The 25,728-nt window shown below is 41.6% G+C and overlaps 1 protein-coding gene across 6 annotated transcripts in view; it reads left to right on the top strand.

Moving 5' to 3' along the window:
- The window catches only part of ODAD2 (outer dynein arm docking complex subunit 2), a 243,943-nt gene that overhangs the window by 101,427 nt on the left and 116,788 nt on the right, over positions 1–25,728 (top strand). For all 6 annotated transcript variants that reach the window (XM_036841365.1, XM_036841363.1, XM_036841362.1 and 3 more), the window contains 5 exons: positions 3,355–3,502; positions 19,126–19,272; positions 19,674–19,883; positions 22,795–23,037; positions 23,370–23,480. In XM_036841365.1, the coding sequence (XP_036697260.1) occupies positions 3,355–3,502; positions 19,126–19,272; positions 19,674–19,883; positions 22,795–23,037; positions 23,370–23,480 (859 nt within the window). The remainder of the gene's footprint in view (positions 1–3,354; positions 3,503–19,125; positions 19,273–19,673; positions 19,884–22,794; positions 23,038–23,369; positions 23,481–25,728) is intronic.

The following is a 25,728-nucleotide window of genomic DNA, read 5'->3' as shown; positions in this document are numbered from 1 at the left end:
ACATTGTTGATTCTTCCCATCCAAGAACATGGTATATCTCTCCATCTGTCTGTATCATCTTTAATTTCTTTCATCAGTGTCTTATAATTTTCTGCATACAGGTCTTTTGTCTCCTTGGGTAGGTTTATTCCTAGATATTTTATTCTTTTTGTTGCAATGGTAAATAGGAGTGTTTTCTTAATTTCACTTTCAGATTTTTCATCATTAGTGTATAGGAATGCAAGAGATTTCTGTGCATTAATTTTGTATCCTGCTACTTTACCAAATTCATTGATTAGCTCTAGTAGTTTTCTGGTAGCATCTTTAGGATTCTCTATGTATAGTATCATGTCATCTGCAAACAGTGACAGCTTTACTTCTTCTTTTCCGATTTGCATTCCTTTTATTTATTTTTCTTCTCTGATTGCTGTGGCTAAAACTTCCAAAACTATGTTGAATAATAGTGGTGAGAGTGGGCAACCTTGTCTTGTTCCTGATCTTAGTGGAAATGGTTTCAGTTTTTCACCATTGAGGACAATATTGGCTGTGGGTTTGTCATATATGGCCTTTATTATGTTGAGGAAAGTTCCCTCTGCCTGCTTTCTGCAGGGCTTTTATCGTAAATGGGTGTTGAATTTTGTCGAAAGCTTTCTCTGCATCTATTGAGATGATCATATGGTTTTTCTCCTTCAATTTGTTAATATGGTGTATCACGTTGATTGATTTGCGTATATTGAAGAATCCTTGCATTCCTGGGGTAAACCCCACTTGATCATGGTGTATGATCCTTTTAATGTGCTGTTGGATTCTGTTTGCTAGCCCGGTCATGTCATTTTTCTTCTTTAGGCTGTTACTGTGGTGGATTACAACGGCTGATTTTTGAATACTGAATCAGCCTTGCATTCCTGGAATAAACCCCACTTGGTCATGGTGGGCTCATTCTTTTTATATATAGCTGAATTATGTGTGCTTAATAGTATGTTAAGAATATTTGCATCTACACTCATGAGGGATATTCAATAACAGTGTTTTGTTTTTGTTTGCACTTTGGTTTTGATATCAGGCTTCATAAAATGAGTTCCCTTCTCTTCTGTTTTCTAGAAGAGATTGTATAAAATTGGTGTTAGTACTTCTATGCCTGTTAAAATTCTCCAGTGAAATCATCTGGAACTGGAGACTTTTGCTTTGAGTTTTTAATTATGAATTAATTCCATTAATAGTTGTAGTGCTGTTCAAATTACGTGCTTCATAATGGTTAAGTTACGGTAGTTTGTACCTTTAAAGGAGTTGGTCCGTTTTATCTAAATTGTCAAATTAATGTTCAGTTGTTCATAGTTTTCTCTTATTATCCTTTTGTTGTCAGCAGAATTTGTAGTGATATGCTACGTTTCATTCATCTCTGATACTGGAAATTTGTGTCTTCTCTTTTTTTGTCAGCCTTGCTAGAGCTTTGTCAGTTTTATTGATCTTTTCAACAAGCAGTTTTTTGTTTTTCTAGATTTTTCAAGTTATTTTTCTGTTTTCAATTTTATTGATTTCTTCTCTTTATTATTTCCTTTTCTCCGTTTTCTTTGGGTTTGTTTTGCTCTTCTTTTTCTAGTTTCTTTAGATGTGAGTTTAGATGACTGAATTGAGACTTCTCTTTTCTTATGTAGGCCTTTAGTGCCGTGTCGTGCCCTTTCTGCATTGCTTTAGCTATGTACAAAAAAACGGATATATCTTCGTGTGTGTATGTATGTGTGTGGCTTTTTTCAGTTTTATTGAGATATAATTGACATACAGCTCTGTATAAGCTTATGGTGCACTCTGTGACTTGACGTGCGTGTATTGTGAAAAGACTACAGTAGGCTCAGTTAATTTACATCCCCTTATGTAGTTGCAAATAACTCTGTTTCTTGTGATGAGGACCCTCAGACTTGCTCTCTAAGCGACTTTCAGATACACCACACAGCAGTGTTCGCGTAGTCATGTCGTCGAACACCACATCCCCAGCACTTATTTGTCAGATACCTGTGTGTAGCCTTTGACCACCTTCCCCCAATTTCCCTCCCTCCACCTCTGGTAACCACAAGTCTGATTTCTATGAGTTTGGTTGTTGTTTTGTTTTTGTTTTCTATTTTTAGATTCCACGTATAAATGAAATCATACAGTATTTGTCTTTCTCTGACTGATTTCACTTAGCATAATACCCTCCAGGTCCACCCACGTTGTCACCAATGGCAGGATTTCCTTCTATTTTTATGACTAATATTCCATTGTATGTATGTATCACGTCTTCTTTATCCATTCATCTGTCCATGGACACTTAGGTTGCTTCCATGTCTTGGCTATTGTAAATAATGCTGCAGTGAACATTGGGGTTTACTTCATTTTTAGGTAGACCCGATCTACCAGATTTTCCTCTTTAACCAACGCAGGTTTCCTGGCATCTTTTGGACAAGAGGATACATAAAACTGAAACTCAGCTCCAGGCACTTCAGTTCAGGATTTCCCCCCACTGTGGCCCAGAGAGCACGGTTGCACCATTCTGCACTTTTGAAAGTACAAGAATTGGAGCTCTCTGTGCTGAAAAACCTTTGAGAAATTAAGAGAATGGTAGAACCTTAAAAATAATGAAACTTGACAATTACCCACCCTCCTACTATGCTTCCAAATGGAAAAGACTAGGAAAGAGTTTTATGGAAGAGAACACCTGGGGGGATGGAGAGAGAAAAGGAGGGAGAGAAAGAAAGTAGATAAGGATGAATTCACTATGTTCCCAAGGGCTTGAGTGAACTAGCCTGTGTCTGTGACCTTGATGTCAAGTTAGAAGCCTCTAGAGCAGTGAGGAGTAAAGTGAACTCTCTTTGGTAAGGGAACAAATGCCTTCCCTTTGGGGCGCTGGCAGCACTCCCCAGCTGAACTTTCTGCAGGAATAGAAATGGTTTATTTCCGAGCTGTCCTGTACGGTAGCCACTAGCTACCTTTGATTATTGAGCACTTGCAATGTGGCCAGTGTGACTGAAGAACTGAATTTTTAATTGTATTCAATTTTAAGTAAGTAAATAAAAGAAATGTAAATATAAATAACCACATGTTAAGTTATTTAACTGCTATGACAAGTTGCAGTCTTCGATCATTTACCTAATACCCTTGCCATTTCTTGCTATGTTCTTTATTATTATTGCACCCATAGCAGTAATACTGAAATGTATCTGCTACAGAGACGTGTTTACTCACCTCCTCATATAGATATTAACAAAGATCTTCCAGAACTCAGAAGGTGTTGGTACCTTATCCATTGCTTATGTACATGTTGCTGAAATAGCAACATTATAACCATATCCATACTATAGCATAAACATACTTATTATACGTTGTTGTTGTTGTTCTTAGTAAGAGTGCTGAAAAGATTGAGGAAATTATTAGTGAGAGCTCCTCAGAGAGTGAGGAAGATGAAGAACCACCTGACCATCTTCAGGAAGCAAATGCAGATTTGCCATCAGAATACTGGCAAATTCAGAAGCTGGTGAAATATTTGAAGGTGAGAGAGAAACCTTTTGCACTATGTTTGCAATGTTTATTTAAAATTTTTTCCTAAAAATATATGTTCTGCTTCCAAGTTGACTATATATTTCTTTCAAGTAAGGGTAGTAAGTATCCCTGTTACTACTTAAGTGTGCACAGGGGAAGGTCCTATTACCCTGAGGATAGTGAGGTTCGTCCTCATGGAGCAGCTGGGCTGCCAGGTACCAGCCCTCTCCCCTAGCTGGGGAGCGGGCAGTGGGCCATGGCAGCCGTCAGATATTGTGACTTGCCACCATTTCATGATCTGCAGTATGATGCGGTGGAAAGAGCAAGGAGTCTTGAAGTTGGACATAGACTAAATTCTCGGTTGTGTCACTTACTAGCAATGTGACTGTTGAAAAGTTATGGTTTTGAGCCTTAATTTTCCCAACCCATGGAGTGAAAATAGTAATACCCACTATAGGATTATTTTAAGGACTGAGAAAACACATTTGAATCATGTGGTGTGGTGTCTGATACACTGTAGGTGCTTAAAATATGTATTGGTCCATTTCCATTACTCTCAAGTAATATCCCATGTGTGAAAACATTTTATAATAATAAATAAATAAATGGCCCATATAACAGTGTATCAATATTTAAGTCCTTGAATGTGGGGTGGGGCAAGGAAAATGATTTACCCAAGCCCAGATTAATATTCATTTCTGATATTGGATAGTGGATATTGATAAATGGCGAGGCCAGGTCTAAAGCGATAGCCCAGAAGTACTTGTGAAAACGACATTTTGACTTACCTCGTCTTGTCCTCCTGCATTTGCTAAGCTTTACGTAGTTAAAGATATTTATGTGACTCCTAAATCGCTAAAAGGTACTTTTCCTGTGCCTTTGAAGTCATCCCAAGCTGACAGGTGAACTAGCCTATATGCACATTTTGGTGAATTCAACAAAGGCCCTCTGCATGAACAGTCTGGTAGGTATAAGTAAGCCAAGAAAGTTTTTCCTAAAAGAAAAATATGCCCGCTTGCCTGTTGGACAGTCCCAGCGGCAATTCTCAGCACTTCTCAGAAAAAGTTTTTTATGTTTTCCTGAATCCTGAATCCCAAAAAAATTAGTCAAGAAATTGGGAAAACGGGAAGTTAGAATTAAAATTTGACAATTGAAATTTAATAATCTTCCTGAAGACATTACTGGTTCAGAGAAATCTACTGACATCATGGAGAGCAAGACCAGTTGATTATCTCGGTAATCATTCCACAGTGTACGTGGGTATCAAATCAGCACATTGTACACATCAGATACAATTATATTTGCCAGTTATGCCTCAATAAAGTTTAAAAAAAGAGACAATTCTGGCAGCAGAATCAAAGGTGAAGGTAGACATTTCCAGGCATCAGGGCGGGAACCAGGAAGAGTGAAGTGGTCACAGCCTAGGCGGTCAGCCTCGCTTGTAGCTGCTGCCGTGCTCTAAATAATGTGTATGTGCAAGTCATTCTTGCCAACATAAATGATCCGCTAATATGCATCATATACGTTATACAAGTCCTATTAGTGGTGTTCTAGAAATAACAAATTTGTGAAGCAAAGTAAGTCGTTAAATTTGAAATTTTGACCTGTGATCCTCTGTAGCCTTGGTGAGCTTGCTAGGAGATCTGAATGGTACGTCATTTGGATGTACCCGGGCATTGTTTTGTGTTTGAGTATTCACTATATTTTATATATTATGTGTTACAATTTGTTCTTTCCAAGTAATTTAACATAAGAAATGCAAAGAGAGGAAGATGTGAATGTGGGTTGTGCAACAGTGCATCATGAGCCCAGAAAGTGATCTGAAATCTGAATTAGCAGAAACAACATAGATCTCAATGGCCCAACCAGAATCAGGGCAGGCAGATAAAATATTTCCATCATTAAAAAAGGAAATGAGCATATATAATGCAAGCCCTAACGCCTAAGTTGGCTATGCTTTTGGAAGCCTGTCAACAATTTGACCAATGTCAGTGCAAAATGAAAGAAAAATTTTTTAACATCTGGCATATTTGTCCTGAAACAAAAATCAAGACTATTGGATAGGACAATTAATGCTTTGTATATTTTAAAATTGTATTTTAAGAATATCTTATAAATGATAAATATTTTAATGTCATCTTTCAGTTTTTTAAATGGCTTTTATTTAGCATTTATTTTGCGTTAATGTTCTCCTAATGTTTTCTGTTACCAGATAACAGGTGGAGATCATTTTTACATGTTATTGCAATATATAGATTTTTTTTTTTTACAGAAAACCTCTGAAATTTTTAGCATCTCTATCATAAATAAATGATTCCTTGTTTATTATGGAAATAATTTACTGTTATGGTCATCATTATTATTTAGTAACATGTAAATAAAATTTAGGAACAAATATGAAATAGCATGGTTTCAGGAATCCCTGAGAATTTCTGGGAATTCCAATTTCTCATTCCGGAATCTGGAAGATTCATATCTGCCAGAATTTGGAAACACTCGTGTGGAGCATAGGCTGGCATTCCATCCCCATGACCCTGCCCCGGCCTTGGCGGGGCTCTTTGTGCACAGACCCCCCAGTCAGCACAGCGGCCAGCCCAGCACACACGGCGGCAGTGCCCAGACTCAGGAGACCCGCCTGACCTTTCCCGAGCCACAGGGCTGCCCATAGCCTCTACTCATGAAGAGCGTGTCCTCTGGGGAAAAACTGGCAGCAGAGATCTCTGCCACCCAGCACCTGAGCCAGACAGGCACTGGGGCTCGGACGTGGCCTCTGGAAGAAGGTTTGGAAGAGCCCTGGTGTTTATGCAAAGAACTTTGGTCTATTAACTTTATTTCATTAGTAAAAGGAAATAAAGAGTCAAAGGGGGCAGAAGCATCCGCCAGGCCAGGAGGCAGAATAATGGAGCAGTTAGAGGCACGACCTTCAATGTCAGAAAGACTTCAGCTGAGTCGGGTTTCTGCCACGCACTGGCTCAGCGGCCTTGGGGTGCTGGCGGACCTCTGTAAGCTTTGGTTTCCTCATGGGTCAAGATGGCAAAATAAAAGTGCCTGCATTTAGGATTATTATGAATATTAAATGAAACCTGACACACATAAGTGCTTTAGCACCAGGGGCTCAGCACCTGTTGGCAATGGTAATTGTTTCTGTTGCATACTGTTATTATAGACAGCGTAAGGCGGGGAGTCTTTACCACCCGCACAGGTGGTCCTCAGCTTTTGCTTTAAGGTTCTAGCAACCAGTAAAAGGCAGAAAGACAGTGAGTTAATACAGTGAGGGACTCTTTCCACCATAAGGTAAAAACAGCCCGCTTGCCAGTGAGTGTAACTGATCCTGGTGCTAAGAGCAGAAAGAATTTCCTCCCCGAGGACTTAATGGGGCAGACAGTGGGTAGGTGGTGCGAAGCATTCTCCACAGTACCCTCCCCGTGAACACGGCGAAGAGTGTCTCGTGGTGGTCTCATTATTGAATCACGGCCTTGCGTTTTTCAACTATTTAGGATAAATCCATATAATGGTGGGTCAAAAAGGGATGCACTGGTGCTGTCCCAGAACAGCTGAGGAAAGCCTGTATTGATGAAGTGCTACTCAAGCTTGCACAAGTTACCCATCAGTAAATCGTGTGCAAATGTGATACTTTTGGCCAGACAGTAAATTGCTTGGAATTATTATAGTTCCCACAGGTAAATATTCTTAACATAGCCAATAAAAGAAAAAGTATATCTACCGATGATTTCAGGATTTTCAACACAGATAAATGTTTTTCTGTGGAGACACAAAAGGATATGAAAAGTCTATGAAATGCAAAATCGAATGTCTCTAGGTAATCTCAAAATAATACACCTGACATTGTAATTTACAAAATTATGCCTTAAATGTAGATTTCAACCAGCAGAGGAACGTTCACGTTGACCTGAATCTCCACTTACCATTTTCCAAGTGCAGCAATGTCTGTGATTGTTGAAAACTTTTGATGCGTTCATTAATACCCAAACAAGTTGATGAATGACACAGCTTAGTATTTATCCAGAGCTATGAGCTCAGGTCTTGGCATACCATAAAGGGACTTAGTCTTCAATTATTTGGCTTTGACATGCGTTCATTTCAACTTGCAAGTTTTGCATCTGTATATATGCTTTTAATCTGGAGTTTTAGGACACAGTTTAATTTTTAAACCGATGGATACTGTGCATTTTTACTCACCAACCTTCCGAGCTCTGTTTCGCCACACAGCCGATGGCTCTGTACCCTGATTCTGAATGAAGTCGTAAACTCCTTATTCCGCTGCCTTCTGTGCTTACCTTCTGCTACTTTTCACAGTACAGCTTGTCTGTCTTATCAGCTACTCCCTGAGTGGAGAGACCGTACTAAACTCATTTCTGTGTCTTGCAGGGTGTCTTGCTAGTAAACACAGGACTGTCCATCCTCTGCTCAGGAGGGACAGTGACAGAACAAGGCTTCCGAGGGGCCAGGCTGTCCTTCACTCTCAGGTCCTTCAGAACAGCTTTTCCTGCCTCTGAGCCTGAGTCGTTCTGTTCCCTCTGCTGTTGATGTCTTTCCCCACCTTCTCCTCCTCCCCTTTCTCCTCCTTCCCCTGCCCCCCTTCTCCTTGTAGACATACTGTTTCCTTGCTGCATTTGCCCGCTTTCTGTGGATATTATTCTCTCCCCTGTCCACGGTTGCTTCAGAATCTTGCAATGAAAATATTTTGCTTTGTATCCATCCCAGCGACTGGGCGAGACAGTTGTTAAGGCGTGAACCCCACACTAATACTGTGAGTCTCTCTAAAAATACAGTAAGTTTCACTCACTTCTAAATCAGAAATGTATAGAACCCCTTTGTGAAATAGGAGAGTTGGAGGATTTTTTGTTGCTTGGAAATGGTGGATTTCTTCATCACAAGTATTCTAATATTATTATTAATGTAAATAGGTACTCTTTAGTAACACGAGATAAAATGTTGAAAGGTCATAATTATAAGTAGATCTGCATTTCATGCACCTTAGTGTAAGTACCCTTAAACTGAAGAATGAATCTCTGGACCCATAGTTGAAAGCCTGCGGGAATCCATCTCTATGTGGTTTGAAGGTAGCTTGCGTATGGAATTTAATACTATAGGATCGGGAAATCCAAGAGAAAATTGAGGAGACTAGAAAATGGTTGGTGAGCTTTTAGGCAGTTTGAAGGGATCTCAGAGGCTGGGTCTAGAATCATGCTTTATCTCCCCTCTAGGCATTCCTTAGGGCTGTTACTTGAGGATAAGCTATCTGCACCAGCGGCTCCAGGCTCAGCTGGGATAATGTTATCGTTCGGCGGGGCTTATTCCCGAGTGCTTGCTGCAGTAATGGAGGAATCCAGGGTTCATCCCCGGGGCCACTTCCCCAGGTGTACCTCCTCCTCACCTGGGGAAGCAGGAAGATGAAAGCATTCATTTAGAAAGCTGAGTTCAGCAGCAGGTGGTTTGCAAAATGAATCCCAGTGAGAAGACCAGAAACCAGTGACGTGTTGCCCTGATAGAGTGTGTTGGGGACTTGGAATAGGGCAGTGTCCTTGGGAGCAGCCAAGAAATGGCCAAGAGAGAAGGCCGGCCAGTTTGTGAGGGGGGTCTGGTTTGGGGCAGCTTAAGTGTGAAGACAGTGAAATGTCCAAATAGAAAGGCCTGTACAATAGTTGGAAATAAAGGATGGAAGCTCCAATTATTCATTAGAAACGGGGCTACCATTTTGGGACCCAGAGGAATGAAAGGCTTAGGAAGGAGTGTGGAGCAGGTGGGGCACGTTTGTGGTTTTTTTTAATTCATGATTGAACGTGACCTCTGAAAAGCTCATCAGAAAGTAGCTGTCTCTCCCTTGAGCTAGCACATACAGCTAAGGCAGTGTTTATGGATCAAAATATTTATGTTAAATGGGCAGTCTTTCTTTAAATATTAGTTTGCCATCTTATAAGTAGATTGCTTCATTTGCTTTTTTTTTTTTTTTAATCTTAAAGAAAGTAACATCTTATTTGGTAATTTTATGCAGCCAGTTAGTGGATTAAAAAGATTAATTAAAGGAAGATACATAGTTAGGAAAGTTTGAAGCAAAAAGAGAGAAACGTTTACTTTTCACGTAATTTTCCCTCCAACTGAATGTTCCTACACGCTAACACTGGGAAGGCCAGGTATGAAGACTGGGGAAAGATGGGCTTTTTACTGTAAGTTCAGAAACGTGGTATCAGCCTGGAGTATGATAGCGGGGCAAACTTTGTTTTCAAGTTCGAGAGGGGTGATGATGTTATCTGAACCCAGGTCCGTCAGTGGAGGGTGACTGGCATGGACTGCTGAGTGACAGCTTACGGTCACGGTGGCAGGGGCCTCGCATGTTAGTCCTCTCCCCCCGTCCACCGTGTGCTGGTGAGGGGTGGGGCCTCACTGATGCATACTGCGTGATCCAACCCGTGCTGACTTCGCCTTTCACGTGAGCCGGGGATCTTGCTGTTTCTTCTTCTGTTACGTATCCGCAAACTCAGAATTCTCAGGCCGTGAGAAGCGAAGGCGCTTGGTGGTTCCCCCAGCTCAGCAGTGACAGGGCTCTACTTCAGAGTGACATCTAGGAGACAGTCACATCAGGAGTCCCCGGAGGCTTCTGAAGAGACTTTCCAGGCTCCCTCCCTGGAACGTTTTGGATTTCCTCTTGGAGGGGCAGTCTTGGCAAAGACATTTTCAGACTTGAAAACCTTCGTTAAAGACTGCTTTTGTGGGGCTCGGTTCCTTCATGATCTTCCACGAACTGATGAAAACACACACACACGCACACGACCTTAATTGGTTAAGGGGTTCTTCTAAGTGGTAATTGGGAGTTATATGGTTTTTCATCAGAGGAATTTGATGTACTTTGCAATCAACTACAGTTAATTAATTGCTTTCCCATTACTTGGGTTTGGGGTATGGAGTGGCAGGTAGTGTGATCCCTGTTTCGTTGGTGGAAAAGCTGAGAAATACTTCGCTCCAGGCCACACAGAAGGTGGCTGTGAGCCGGGAAGGCGTCCAGGGGCCTCTGCTTATTGCTCGTTGCCTGGTGATTCTGTCCCTCTGTCCAGAAATTCAGGGCCCAGGGGGCCTGAAGGCCTCACTGTTGAACATTCCTATTTTCTCTGCTGTTTGAGTCAGAGGCTAGTTACACATGGAGCGCTTCTTCACAAAGGAATTCAGCGTTCAGTTTTGGGAGGCAGTAGCAGAGTGCACTAGGTGTTTACTTAAAGAGATGGAGAAGAATGTGATAGTGCAGTATTATTATTGTTAAGAAGAATCTTTCAAAAATGGAAAACAATGGTTACGGCTTATGCAGCCAGATGAACTCCAGTAGTTAAAAAGAAAAATTAGAACCACTTTCCTGAGAAACAATCTTTAAGTTAATACATATGTTGTTACACTGATGTAGTTAATTTAAAAAATAGTCTCTAAGACAAAAAGAGTAGGAGGACTTTTGTACTGAAAAAAAATTACCTGTTACTAATCAGAAGATATTTAAATTCCATCTTCCAATGAAATTTCTACTCAGTAGAGTCTGCACTTACATTTTCTTTTTTTTAAATTTATTTATTTATTTATTTATTTATTTTTGGCTGTGTTGGGTCTTCGTTTCTGCGTGAGGGCTTTCTCTAGTTGCGGCGAGCGGGGGCCACTCTTCATCGCGGTGCGCGGGCCTCTCACTATCGCGGCCTCTCTTGTTGCGGAGCACAGGCTCCAGACGCGCGGGCTCAGTAGTTGTGGCTCACGGGCCCAGTCGCTCCGCGGCATGTGGGATCCTCCCAGACCAGGGCTCGAACCCGTGTCCCCTGCGTTGGCAGGCAGATTCTCAACCACTGCGCCACCAGGGAAGCGCCTTACATTTTCTTAAATAAGAATTTTACTTATTCAGATGTGTGTGACTTGTATGTTTATAATGCCCACTAGGAAAGGTTAGGCCTCTTTTATTTTGATTACAGAGGAGATGGTGGGAGTGATGGAGGGCCTCATCTCCAAAGGGGAATCCATGCTCTACAGATACAACAGTAACTTGTTTTCAGTTCTGAGCTTTAAACTCGCTTTGCCTCTTGGCTATCATAAATAAAGAGAAGTAGACAAAAAGCAAAGATAATTAGATGATTATGATACATACACTATCAAATCGTAACAATGTATACCTCCCCTAGCCAGCATTATACGACCACATCAACTTAACTACTGAAAAATGACAATATGAAAAATCTTTGGGAAGGGCTCTTAAGCTTTAACTCCATTCACTTCTTCATGGACACATACTACTAACTAGTCCAGCCAGAGCATAATCAGAGCCTTCTCACTGCTGTCTAGCTACTCATTAAGATTTCTGACTATAAAGAATGTTGATATCTAAGGCAATTTAATGTAATGATCTGAAAATGTAATAGATCTTTTCAGGGAATTTGTTGCCTGATGTATTTGCAACAAAAATAGTTTTTATTCCTCGAAGCATGCTTTCCCCCCAAATTTATTTGAGAGGCTAAATAGAGAAAAGAAGATTTGCCTAGTTCCCAATTTATATAACGCACTAGGCTGCTTTACTTTTTGTTTTCAAAACACATATTCAAGTCCTGTTGCAGAAGTTTGCATGCTGAAGAATTTCTAAGTATAAGGGTCGAGGAGTGAGAGGTACCAGATTTGGTATAAATGATGTTTCATTTTATACATGTCTATAAATCTTTTGTCCCTTTTTGGTCCGCTGGCCTTTGAGATTCCTGCTGACAAGCGCTGTAGATCCTAACCCAGCTCTTGGTCTGGCTGACTGTGGCCTCCTGATGTTTCTGTGACACGCAGAGCGTCACGGAAGCTTGGGTTCCTCTTCCGGTCCACCCTTTACTCTCCTCTGTATTTACAATATTAAAGTATTATAACATAATGCATTAACATGTGCTCATTGTAATTATTCAAGCCATGCAAAGGAATAAAAGTGAAAGCCCCCTGCCACATGTTTGTTTGTATACATACACATGTGTGATGTTTATACATAAAGTGAAGTCAGACTGTGATTCTACATTGTACCTTTTGTGTTTAATGCTCTGTCTTGGTGATCTTTCATATCAGCCTTACTCCTTTTAATTTCTCCATAGTATTTCATTATACATAAATCAGTAATTTATTTAACAGTTCCCTTATTGATAAGTTTTTAGGTTGTCTCCCCAAATCATGTAGCTACAACAGTGCTGCAGCAAATATTCTTACATATGCTTTGGATATGTGCACTATTTCCGTAGGATGGATTCTTTGAAATGGAACTGCTCGGGTCAAAGAGTAGGCACATTTCGAATGTTGATACTTCTAATGGGCAGTTGTTCAATGGGTATAAAAGGTCAGTCATGCAAGATGAGTAAGCTCTAGATCTGGCATACAACACAGTACCTATAGTTAATAATGCTGTTTGTGCACTTAAAGAATTTAAGAGGGCAGATCTCACGGTAAGTGTTATTAACAGACAAAAAAGGGGGAGGTGTAAAGAAACTTTGGGAGGTGCGGGGTATGTTTATTGTCTTGATTGTGGTCACGGTTTCACAGGTACGTGTATATGTTCACACTCATCAAATTGTATACATCAAATATGTGCAGTATTTTTGTATATCAATTATACCTCAGTAGAGCTGTGTTAAAAAAAAGAATATATGCACGGTAAAGTCTAAGTACTGCATTAATTTTTTTTTTTTTTTTATTTCAGAGGGAAATAGTGAAAAGTGATCAACCAAGCTTGGTTTATGTAAAAAATTTTTTGATACTCCCTAAAGAAAGCAAGCATCAGTTTACACTCTGTCAGTAATATACCAAAGGTTTTAACCTCAGATACAGAGTGAAATCAGCCCGGCTCTTAAAAACAAAACAAAGACCCTGGTGCCCAGGTACCATTCACGGACGTTTTAATTGAATTGGTTTGGAATGGGGTCTGGGCATTGATGGTCTTTAAAATCTCCCCAGGGTATTAAAGTTGCTCACCTAGGATTGAGATTAACTGTTACAAATTCTAATCTGCAGTCTTTTTTTGTTTGTTTGTTTGTTTAATAGGGGGAAAATGTATCTTATGTGAATTTACCTATTCCTCATTGCTAGTGAGGTTCATAAATTTTTTCGTACGTCAAGTAGCCATTGTATTGTATACCTTGCCTATTTTCCTATGTGGTTGTTTGTCTTTTGATCCTTGATGCAAATTAATCCTTTGTTTTTTATGTGCAAATAATTCCTCTCCGCTTGTCATATGTCAAAGCCGGATGACTGGCTCCCCAATTCTTTCCTCCAGTGATTGGAGATGCTACTTTTATCAAATATTGTCACTTCATTTGTAAGAGCTTGTTTCCAGATCTTTCTGTGTTACATTGATTTATTTGGATGTTCCCATGCTGTTTAATTACTATAGCTTTGGTATATTTTAATATTTGATTGGCCAGAGAGTTTTCTTAAAATATTTTAAATTACTTTTTGCATATTTTCCATTCCAGATCATCTTGAGAATCAAATTTTAAAAAAAATCTAAAAAATGCTGTTGGGATTTTGGTTGGCTTACATTAATTTGTAAATTATTTCTGGATAAATTGCAATTTTAATAACATTGAATTATCCTATTCAGGAACATGGTATGACCATTCATTTATTTAATCTTTTATATACTTCAGTAAAACTTAATAGCTTTTCCCCCATATATTTACAACACATTTCTTGTGAGAGTCACTCATAGATATTTTTACTATTATTATTTTGCCAATACTGGGATGGGAACTTTTTTCAAATTACATATTTTGATTTGTTATTCTTAGTGTATGGAGAGTTACTCATTTTTGAATATCCAGTTACCCTCGTATCCAGTCACTTTACTGAGATATTTTTATTAATTATCATAATTATTCAGTTCATTCTTCTGAATCTTTTTAGAAAGGCTATTGTATTTCCTACCAATTTTTCATCATTGCCATAACATTCCAGTAGATCATCAGTCTCTGTGAATGTTCCATACGTTCCGTGGTGGTTTAAAAAGAATGTGTAGGGAATCCTTGAATTGTTCCTTACCCAGTCCTGATTTAAAAAAAAAAAAAAAAATTCTTAGCAAGCCTGCAGTCCAACAATCTGAGTCTAATTTCTTTCTTCTTCTGGAACAGTATCTTCTCTTTTTCCTTGGAGTTTCCTTCTGGTCTCATCTCTTGAGCCCTAGGTTTATGAGTGCTGAATTATCAGCCTAAAATTGGCTTGCACGTAAACCGAAGGCAAAGCAATATATTTTACTAGCTTGACTTACGTGGTTCTATGCCACTCACTTGGAGCTCTGACTCTACCATTTCTACTCCTGAGGGATGAAGCGCATCTCCGAGCCAAGCTCTGAGCTGGGCGCCAGCCCCTCTGTCATCATTAATGAACAGCCGTTGGCAGGGTTCATGGCTCTTGCTCTATGAGTGGCATGTTTGGAGGAAAAAATGCTGAGAACACTGAAAGCCAGCTGGACGGCTGTGATGGCTGTGTCCCCTCACCGGGTCTCACCCGCTGACCCCTGACTGCAGACAGTGGGGAACAGGGGAAGGAGACCTCTGTCCCCCATCGCACCTCTGCCCTGCCATCCTGTCTCACTGGGTCCGACAGGACGCCCGGAAGGACGGCCCTGTGAGCGTGCTCGCCGTCACACTGCCGTCTCCTAGCTTCTGGCACCCTTTTCGGAACCGAGTTACTCGAACACATGATGGGTCCCCTCGGCCTGCCAGCCCCCTGTCCCCTGCTCCGGATTCCTGCAGTAATCTGAGTGGTCTCACCTGTCCACGCCGGCCGGCTCCAGCCAGGGGCCTCTGCAGCCACAGGGATCTGTAGGAATGTAGTCGGCTCCCGGTAGCCCTCTCCTTCCCCCCAGGCCAACCACCCACCCTTGAATATTTTCTGTCTGTTGTGAACTAAAGGCGAAAGTGCTCAGCCTGGCCTCTGGCCCAGCAGGTCGTGTGGCCCACCTGGCCTGTCAGCTCACCTCGGCCGCCGGCCTGCTCCTGGCCTCACCCATGTGGCCACGCCACTCCTTTGACCGCGGCCTTCCATCACGCCGGCCGCCTCCCGCTCTGTGTCCAGACCTCCGCCCAGGCTTCTCTCCTCCGGCAAAACTTACCTGACGCCCCGGCCCAGTTAAAGCCCCCGTTGTGGGTTTCCCTGGCTCTCTGCCCCTCTCCCTTATGGCACCTCTTGGACTTAAAATTTCCATTTATTGGGATGGGCTTTAAAAAATTAAAATCGTTCTTCTCCGCCGAACTGTGAGCTCCATAAAAGCAAAGACCACGTCTGTTTTTGTTTACCAGGATGTCTCTAGGGCCTGGCATCGGACTCGGCAAATAGTTAAGTAAATAGGAAGCAAATTTGTTGAATGAAAGAGTACAGAAGTGATCTCAGGCAGCTTTCTCCCTGTTTTACTCTTGCATCCGTGCTTCATCTCAGCTTAGTCATGTTTATTTCTTCCTTATCAGCAGTAAGGGGAGGGGATTACTCTATACACCGGATAGGGTAATACTTCTTTATTTCAAAGATTTTATTTAAATCCAGAAAAAACATTATTTTTTAAAATGGCCTCTATTCATCTTTGAAGAAGAAATTTTGAGAAAAGCGAGAGAAAGCAACATTCGTCTGATCGCGGCATGTTTGAAGCGTGATCGCAACCACGAGCGTCGACCTTCTGGTCGTGGAAAGGAACCTGAGCTGGTAAAATATCCAAAGGCCGGTAGAGCCTGGAGATGTATGAGAAGCAGCAGGGGATGGAGGACAGCTAGCAAAAGAATTGCATTAATTCAAGACGTAGAAAAGCTTATTGGAAGCATTCTTCAAAACCCTTCAGAAGCTAGTAAAATAATATTTTACTGCGTTTTTCTCCAGCTCTTAAAACCTCACAAATGCAAATGCGTGATAAAATGTGAAAATAAGTATTGGCAACTAATTACATTCTCAGGGGAGATTTAATTGAAAAGGAGCATATTTGCATATTTGCACTAGTTCTCTTCAGTAAGATGTTTATGGCATCTGGTCAAAGTAGAACGGACATTTGAAAATCCTTTGACATAGCTGGTATTTAAAGAATAGCAATTGGCTAACATTTGTGGCTCTGTACATTGAATATTTTGGCTCCCATCCGCTGGTATTCATTCTGAAAGATTTATAATCCTTTGGGGAGTGTGGTCAGTGACAAGAGTAGAAGTAAATCCTGAAATGTGGAAAAACTAACTTTCCCTCATAAAAAACTGTTCTAAAAAAATCCCACAAGCCTATGAATATGTTTCCAGATTTTCAGAAAAAGCTGATGATTTACAGAAAAAAATATTTTTTCTATAAGGATCTAACTTCTTAATGATAAATGTAAATTTTCCATCATTTGGCTTCAAAATTGGCCTAGAGATAATTCAGCAAAATACAGGGTCTTACCTTTCGGGCATCAGCTGCAGTTACATGACTTTTTAAAAGGTATGTCGTCAGTTGTAGTGTCAATAATGAAATAAAACTCAAAAGGTGGGAATAGTCTACAAGAGACAAATGAAAAGCACTTGAACTAGGAAGCAAAGCTTGTGCTGAGTGTCTAAGTAGAAAAGTGCTGTCATCACAGAAGCTAGAACGCAGGCATAGGGGTCAAGAAGGTCCTCCGTCACGTGCGACCGCGAACGTCAGGACAGAGCACGCCTGTCCAGGGAGTGGCCTGGGGGCGCGGAAGTGCCGTTGGACGACTTCTCGCCTCCTGCTTGTGCTTGGGTCTGGGGCCACTGTCTCAAGAACGCTCTCGACCTGAGGCCCTCGGCTTCCATTTCAAAGCTTCCATGTAGGGGCCCACCTCTGTTCCCGCAGGTGCCCCGGGAGGATCCTTCTGCCTCCTTTCTCCATTTAAATTCCGAAAAAGAGCCTTGTTTAATGACTTGCTTCCCTTATTTTCTTTGCTTTTCTTTTTTACGTATTACTTTCCTTAATTAATTATGGTTAGCACTTAGACTCTTCCTTATGGTTTACAAAAATACCTACCTTTTTCTAAGAGGTGCTGGCGTGTGGGATCCTGTGTCTGACAGCAGTGACAGAGGGTGTATTGCGTTATGTTTTAAAACCCACCGTGGGGAAATCGGTGGTGTTGAAATTTCTCTTGATATCGAGAAAAGGATGCTAAAAGCTATAAGAACAAAACTTATTATTTTAAATGTAAGTAACAAAATTAAGGCTCTTGTCATTCTAAACTTAATCTTGAATATGGAGGACGGCCTAGAGTACCCAGAGGGAAAGTTAGAATGAAAGCAGAAATGGCGCTCATAGCATTTTTAGAGAAGTGGAAGGAATGTTCTGGAAAGGAGTTAGTAGGACGTCTGAGCCTAAGCGTTTCCTTCTTCACTTTCTGATGCTCACCCTCTACTGATCTCACTTTAGTTTCTTATGTTAAAAGAAACATATTGTGTTGAATTCACAAAAGAATTGGCATGTGTGCATTTGTGTGATATGAAGGAGGGGGTGGGTAGCTTAAAGATAATTTCCATTTTTTGTGCTAAGTCTTATCTATCTACATACACATGTATGTAATATATAGCAATATAAAGTAATGATTTGCAAATGATAATAAATATAATTTGAAGGTGTCTTCCCTCAAAAAAGAGAGGTTTATTTGAGGCCATTGCTACTATGTTTTGAGGTAGAAATCCAGGGCTGTCGTTTATGAGCACCTTTTACAAAAATAGTTTATTCTTGGCTCCATTAGAAATGTTGCTTTTGTGTCTTATGAACTATTTTGGGGACTCTTATTTACCAACCACTCTCAATAGCAGTACAAGTAATATGTACTATGCTGTGTTCTTCAAAGATTTTCAAAGCGTTAATGATCAGTGGACATTGCTTAAGAATTCCTGCAATGAATTCTGATTTAATTTCCTGGCAGGCCTGATTCACCGATCAATCGTTAAAAATTTTTCAATCTCTTGGATTCTTTTAAAAAGCAATTCCCCACTACTCTTCACTTGTGGTGATTAGCTAAACAGACGCTGATTTGCATGTTGGTGGGCCAGTGTTTCGTTCACAACAGTGAAACTGTCTTTCTTCTCCTTCAGTCCACCCATTGGTCGGTCCCCGGGTTTAATGGAACTACCTTCTCTTTCTCAGCCCCACGGCCTCACTCCACTTACTGTCGGTCCCAGTGTGGACGGCTGTGCTGCTTCCCACGTGGCTTTGCTTTCCCCAGGTTTCCTCTGTCCCAGACTGTTCTGTGTACATGTGTAAGAATAATTTTCAGACACGGTTTGCATTGAAGAGTACACAGTTCAGGGACTGCCTGTTACCTCCACATAAAACTCACATTCCTCGGACCATCTCTCAAGGCTCACCCCCTGGCTCTATTTAATATCCTAATACCACCTAATGTCGCAGCTGTTTAAAGCAGACAGACCACCTTTACATGGTGACTCTCGACTGGAGCAATATTTTATGACGCCCTGCACGGCTTTCTTGTGCTTCAGCTCTGCATGATTCATTTAACAAATTATAATCCACTCAGAGAATTTAAAAGAATTGAACATGCTGTGTATGGGGACACACACTTCTCCGTTCATGGATTCATTACCCTTTAGCAAATTTCTATGGGAGTGTGAGCTTATTTAACCTTCCTATGGCCTTGCGTCTTTGCAGGGAGGAAATCAGACGGCTACAGTGATTGCATTGTGTTCAATGAAGGACTTCAACTTAGCGCAAGAGACCTGCCAGTTGGCGATCAGGGATGTTGGAGGCCTTGAAGTTTTAATAAATTTACTTGAGACAGATGAAGTCAAATGTAAGGTGAGTGGCTGGATCACAGTGGATGAGGAGCCTCGTTCACGCCTTCACCTGCTTCTCTTCTTAGTGCTGGGCGTCTGCCCTTCCTGCCGCTTGTTTCTTGTCTTTATTACTACTGACATCCCGCTTCTGCTATTAGCTATTAGCTGCTCTTGTCAACTCTCTGCTTTTCTTCCTTCTCTTTTGGCTCTTTTCCATTAGCGTGTGCTTCTTAAATGATGAATGTTTGTTTACTTAATTGAAGGACAATGCGGGGGGAATATGTATAACACCTGGGAATAGAAACTGTTCCCTTAAAAAACTTAATTGGGGAAGGATTTTAGGTAGGCTTGGAATTTTTTAAAAATATAGCACTGGTTATGCATTAAGCACCCATTCATCTATAACTTTTTCTTCTCGTTTAGATTGGTTCATTAAAAATCCTGAAGGAAATCAGCCGTAATCCTCAAATCAGACGTAATATTGTTGACCTTGGGGGCTTGCCCGTCATGGTTAATATTCTTGACTCTCCACATAAGAGCCTGAAATGTTTGGCAGCTGAGACAATTGCGAACGTCGCCAAGTTTAGGAGAGCCTGGCGGGCGGTGAGACGCCACGGGGGCATCACCAAACTGGTGAGTAAGTGCCACTCATGGCGGCGGGCACCCCGCTGTCCTTCCCGGCCCCTCCCGGACATCAAATAACCACCGGGCGTGCTCTGGGAATCTTCTTTCTGTGTAATGTGTCCTTGAAAATTATTTTTGTGTATTTACATTGGCAAGTAGCCAAAAAACATGTTCAACCTCATTTTTCAAAGAAATACAAATTTAAACAAATAGAAGTAATTTTTACGTATCCCATAGGTAGGGATACATTCGTGTGTGTGGACAGAGTCGGTAAGAGGGTGGCGACTTACTTCACTCGGTCCGAAACTATCACAACATGGTTAATCAACTGTACTCCAGTATAAAATAAAAAGTTAAAAAAAAAAAAAAAGAGAGAGGGTGGTGAGACCCTCTGCAGTGGAACACCGTCTGGTAGCCCATGTCCTCTGCTGTGGTGACCTCACTATGAGGACGTGTCCTCCATGGGGGCAGTCAGAGCTGCAGGCACTTACTCATCTCATTGCTACTTACAGGAGTGACAACTGAAAACAGCATGTTTTACAGTATGAGGTTAGTAAAATAATATGCGTCATATCCATAAGAAGCATCCACTGTCAGCTGTCAGTATGGTGTTTTGGAAGTTTATACAGTAACATGGAATGTTTAATATTCTATAAAATCATAACAGGATTAAAAACTGATGACACCCATGATCCCAACTTTTAAAGCCCAGAGCTAACAAGTATAGAAAAATCACTTGAAATAAATACACAAAATTGTTCATCAGGGGTTTTCTCTGAAATGACTACCAAATTTCCTTCCTACTTTTCTACATTTGCCAGTTTCTTGTGTATTACTTTTATATTCAGAAAAAATGATTATTTCAGTAACTATCGCTGACAGAAAAAAGTAGGCTCAGTGCCCCTGCCACAGCAGGAGGGATCTTTATGAAGTGCAGTATGGAAGTGCATTTGTAGCCTCACTGGATCTTGAGTCGCTGCCACGGCTTTTATCACGCTGGATTGTCACCACTTGCCTACTTTAAGTTCCTGAAGATGAGAGACGTGTCTTATTCATCTTAGTGTCACCCTCAGCACCTTGCCCAGAACCTCACACATATAAACAGTTAATAACTATCTATCAAATTAATATGGATTTAATGTGAATGAGTACACAGTGAAACATGTTCAGAAATTTACTGAAAGAGATTCTGTGTGTTCACTTTATCCACCTGTAATCTGTAGAGCACTATACCTTATAATCATTTGCCTCAAAGACAAGGGGACATATGGCTGGATAGATGGATGAATAGATAGTTAGCTATGTGATAAAACAGACGTGGAAGAATGTTAATTAGAGAATCCAGGTGGTGGGTATGTGGATGTTGCTGTATTCTTTCAGCCTTTGTGTGTGTTTGAACATTTTCATAATAAAACGTTGGGGGGAAAAGGTCATTATTACTGGGATTATCATTGTCCTGCCTAAATAATGAGATCGTATGGTAGGCTGACGTGGCTGTCCACTGAAACTACTCCCATAAGAATGAAAGACAGAGCACTGGCGTATGTTTTTATGGACATCTTACGCGTCATGTTTAGGGGCCTGGAGTTTGGACAGTTACAGTCATCTAATCAGAATAATGACATACATTTTAATTTAATTTTAAATAATAGCAAAATTAGCAAAATTGTAAATCAACTATACTTCAATGAAAAATTTAAAAATTTAAATGAATTAGTTAATTAACTAGGATAGGGAGAAAATTTTTTTAAATAATTTTTTTTTTTTTAAAAAGAGAGGCTGGAGAGAGGAGATGTCACCTTTCTTGAGTCTTGAAAGGTGAGCAGGTATCTGTCAGGCAGACACATCAGGCAAAAGCGTTTAAAGAAGATGAAGCCATGTTGGTAAAGGCCCAGAGCTGGGAAACAGCACTGAATGTTTGGAAACTAAGTGGTGTAACGTGGCCAGACCTTGGGTGAGGTGGGCTGAATCGTGAGAGACAAAGGTTGAGGACTGTGGGCATCACACAGTCTTGTCCAAGGGCTACGGAGTTTGGACTTTGTACAGATAATGAGGGAGTAACTAGTACATAGGCAGGTACTTTCGGACTGTCTTCCCTGTGTTCAAGCCCATTGTCTTGCTGTCCTGGGTCCGGTGGTGACCTGGAAGCCGTGTAAATCGTCCTCACCCCGTCCTTGGGCCACAACTAACTAGACCATGAGTGTCCTCCTGCTGCAAATCCGTGTCCTCTCTGCAGGAGTTTGGAGTTAGGAATCTGTGACTCAGTCCGGGCTCCTGCCTTCTAAGTGGTGGCCGTGGTTAAGTGGGCAGTATCCATGGGATCTGGTCTCCGGTTATGCGTGGGATTAAGACAGCTCTGGGAAGGCTGGCTTCACTTCCTCCCCGGCCACCCTGCTGGATGCGTGTAAACTGCCTCTCCCTCAGGGGCTTCAGGGACTTTGGTTACTGCAGAGAAGAGAAAGGATACCGGCTGCTGTGCGTTTGGTTTAGTTGGTTTCGGGAGTGCAGGGGGAGGGCCACGTCCTCCAAAGAGGCCTCGTGGTTTTAAGAGCATTCAGGCCATTCAGCTCTCACCGGAAAGTTCTCCTGGCGTTAGGGAGCCTACTTTTCTGAGATACCAGGGATGAGGGTGAGCTTTACAAATCTTACTAATGTCAACGTTAGAGCTGTATTAAGAAAATACTCTCGCGGGGGGATTAAATCCCTTGTGGGAAGGAAATGTAAAAGCTGCCAAATCTGGAGGAAGGTGTTTCGAAGGTTCTGTTTGTTTCTTTGACTGCTGTGTGGCACGAAAGTTAATTTCTTCAAGGATTCGTACTTCTGAGGGAGGGGAGCTTGGTGGCAACCCTGCAGCGACTGCGGGCTGGGTTAAGTCTTGTCTCGAAGGTTCCCGCTTATGCTGTATCGATCTGTTCTCTAGGTCGCTCTGCTTGACTGCAGGCGGCCCTCCGCGGAGCCTGCCCAGCCGGGCCTGTACGAGGCCCGCGATGGGGAGGTGGCCCACTGCGGGGCGCTGGCGCTGTGGAGCTGCAGCAAGAGCTACGCGAACAAGGAAGCCATCCGGCGAGCTGGGGGCATCCCTTTGTTGGCTCGGTTACTGAAGACTTCCTGTGAAGACATGCTAATCCCGGTCGTGGCGACATTGCAGGAATGTGCCTCGGAGGTATGCAGGCCAGCTCGGCTTCCCTGGCTCTCATTCGCCTCGACTTTCTTTAGCGGAAACATAACTTCGAAGGTTAAGTTTTTTTAAGAAGTCACCCTTCTATTTGAAAGAGAAGATCAAACTAATGGAAGATTAAGTACATTGAGACCTGGATGATATGTTTTTGAAAATGTTGACTAAATTCCCTTATTGTTATAACGGTGTGTTAAACTTGGACTGTGGTGTTCATTTACTAAGAAAGTTTGTTCAGTGTAGTTATTGATACATGTGAATAGACACTTCTATTTATGCATATTTATGCAATATATAACTACTAAAGTTTACTTTCCTAGGAAAAGTACCGAGCCGCAATCAAAGCTGAAAGGATAATTGAAAATCTGGTAAAGAACCTAAGTAGTGAAAACAAACAGCTGCAGGAGCATTGCGCCACGGCCATCTGCCAGGTACGGGGGCTCTTCTGCGCGCCATTCAAGGTGCTGTTTCGTGAGGTCCCATTCTCTGGGGATGGGACTCAGGAATCTGCATTTTTAACAAGAACCCCTAGGGATTTTCGTGCACCCATAGGTCTGAGAACCACTGTCCTGTGGTAATGGCAGATGCCTTTAAATGTCAGAGAGAAATCTGCTCCTGCATCAGCCTGTCTGATTACTTACAATTCTGTAAGACACTTAACATGTCTCTGTCTGCTAAAATGATGTACTTTGGTGTAAAATAGCCAGATATGTACATGGTGCCTCTATATCGCCTTTCATATATCCTGTTCAAACACAGTGGTCTCGGGAAATATACCTCCCACCAAGACAAGATAGATGCATGAGTGTGTGTGTCGTGTGCGTATTCCTGTTTTATCTTTTTATTAATTTGCTTATTTTCATCTTCATTAATTTTCTGTGGGTTACAAGTTTCACAGTATACAAAAAAAAAAAATAGAGTAGAACGGTAAAGGGGGAAGAAAAGATGGCTGTGACAAATTCATACTTGGCTGGCTACGGGCAGCACCAGCTTCTGCCTAATTAGAGTAGATCTCCTAGAAGAATGCATCTCAAAATGTGAAAAGTGAGAGAATGTGCCAGAAAGATGGCGTCAGAGAGGGCTTCGGGTCAGTCAGCAGAGGGTCGCATGAGTTCTCTGGGGCGGCCATCACACTGGGTGTCCTGAACGACAGCAATCTGTTTCTTCACAGTTCTGGGAGCTGGAAGTCTGAGATCAGGTGTCAGCAGGTTTGGTTCCTTCTGAGGAATCTCTCCTTGGCTTGTAGATGGATGTCTTCATGTTCCCCTGTCATCCTCCCTCTGTCTTCACATGGTCCTTCCTCTGTGCCCTAATACCCTCTTCTTAGAAGGACACCAGGCGTTCTGGATCCGAGCCCACCGCAGTGATCTCGTTTAACCGTAATTACCTCTGTCACATTCTGACGCACAGGGGTGCGGACCTCAGCGTCTGAGTTTTGAGGGACACAGCTCACTCATAACAGGGATACGCAATAGTCTTTTTTATTTTTAATTTTTATATAATTTTAACGGTTACTTTTCCACTTACAGTTATTACAAAATCTTGGCTGTCTTCCCCGTGTTGTACGTACATCCCCAAGCCTGTCTCACACCCAGTAGTCTGTACCTCCCACTCCCCCACCCCATGGTGCCCCTCCCCTCTCTCCCCACTGTAACCACTAGTTTGTTCTCTGTATCTGTGAGTCTGCTTCTTTTATGTTATATTCACTAGTTTGCTGTAGTTTTCAGATTCCACATGTAAGCAATAGCATACAGTATTTATCTTTCTCTGACTTATTTCACTCAGTACAATGCCCTCCAAGTCCATGCATGTGCTGCAGATGGCAGAATTGTGTTCTTTCTTATGGCTGAGTAGTATTCCATTATGTATTATATATGCATGTGCCACTTCTTCTATATCTATTCATCTGTTGATGGACACTTAGGTTGTTTCCATTTCTTGGCAATTATAAATAGTACTGCTGTGAACATTGGGGTGCACGTATCTTTTTGAATTAGTATTTTTATTTTTTTTGGATATATGCCCAGGAGTGGAAATGCTGGGTCACATGGTAGTCCTCTTTTTAGTTTATTGAGAAACCTCCGTACCATTTTCCACAGTGGCTGCACCAATTTACATTCCCACCAACACTGTGCAAGAGTTCCCTTTGACTTGTATACACGCCTCATATGAGTATATTTTAAGGGTCAGTTAGAAATAGTGATTCATTCTTTAAAGTTGCAGTTGAGCCAGAACTGAAAGTCACTAATAGAAGGTAAACATGGCAGGTGCTGTGTGATGCATTGTGATGAGAATTTCTTGTAGGGGCCTCATGGGTGATGCATGGTACGCAGTTCATGGCCTTAGAGAACAACTGTACACTTAGAATAATATCAAACCTATGCTAAACTTGTCATCTTTTGGCTCTATAAACTGGGAAGGATCATCTGTTGGGAACATCTATGCAGCCTGTATTTATTTCAAAGGTTGACACACGCATGTGGATAAACATGTTTGAATAACATATCAGTTGCTGTTGATATAACCCACTGCTCTGGGCATAGAAACTCTGTTGGGGAAATTCCGCACTTCTTAGACTTTGGGGGTCATTAAAGATCTGGCTGGATCGCCATCACTCAATTATCTTCTCTACTATGTTTTCCCAAGGCTCCGGGTTACATCACTGCAGAAACCCCCCAT

The sequence above is a fragment of the Balaenoptera musculus genome, chromosome 2, assembly GCF_009873245.2.
Source record: "Balaenoptera musculus isolate JJ_BM4_2016_0621 chromosome 2, mBalMus1.pri.v3, whole genome shotgun sequence".
In the NCBI taxonomy this organism is placed as follows: Eukaryota; Metazoa; Chordata; class Mammalia; order Artiodactyla; family Balaenopteridae; genus Balaenoptera; species Balaenoptera musculus.
Note: the sequence above shows the minus strand (reverse complement) of the source record. Positions and strands in the feature narration are given on the sequence as shown.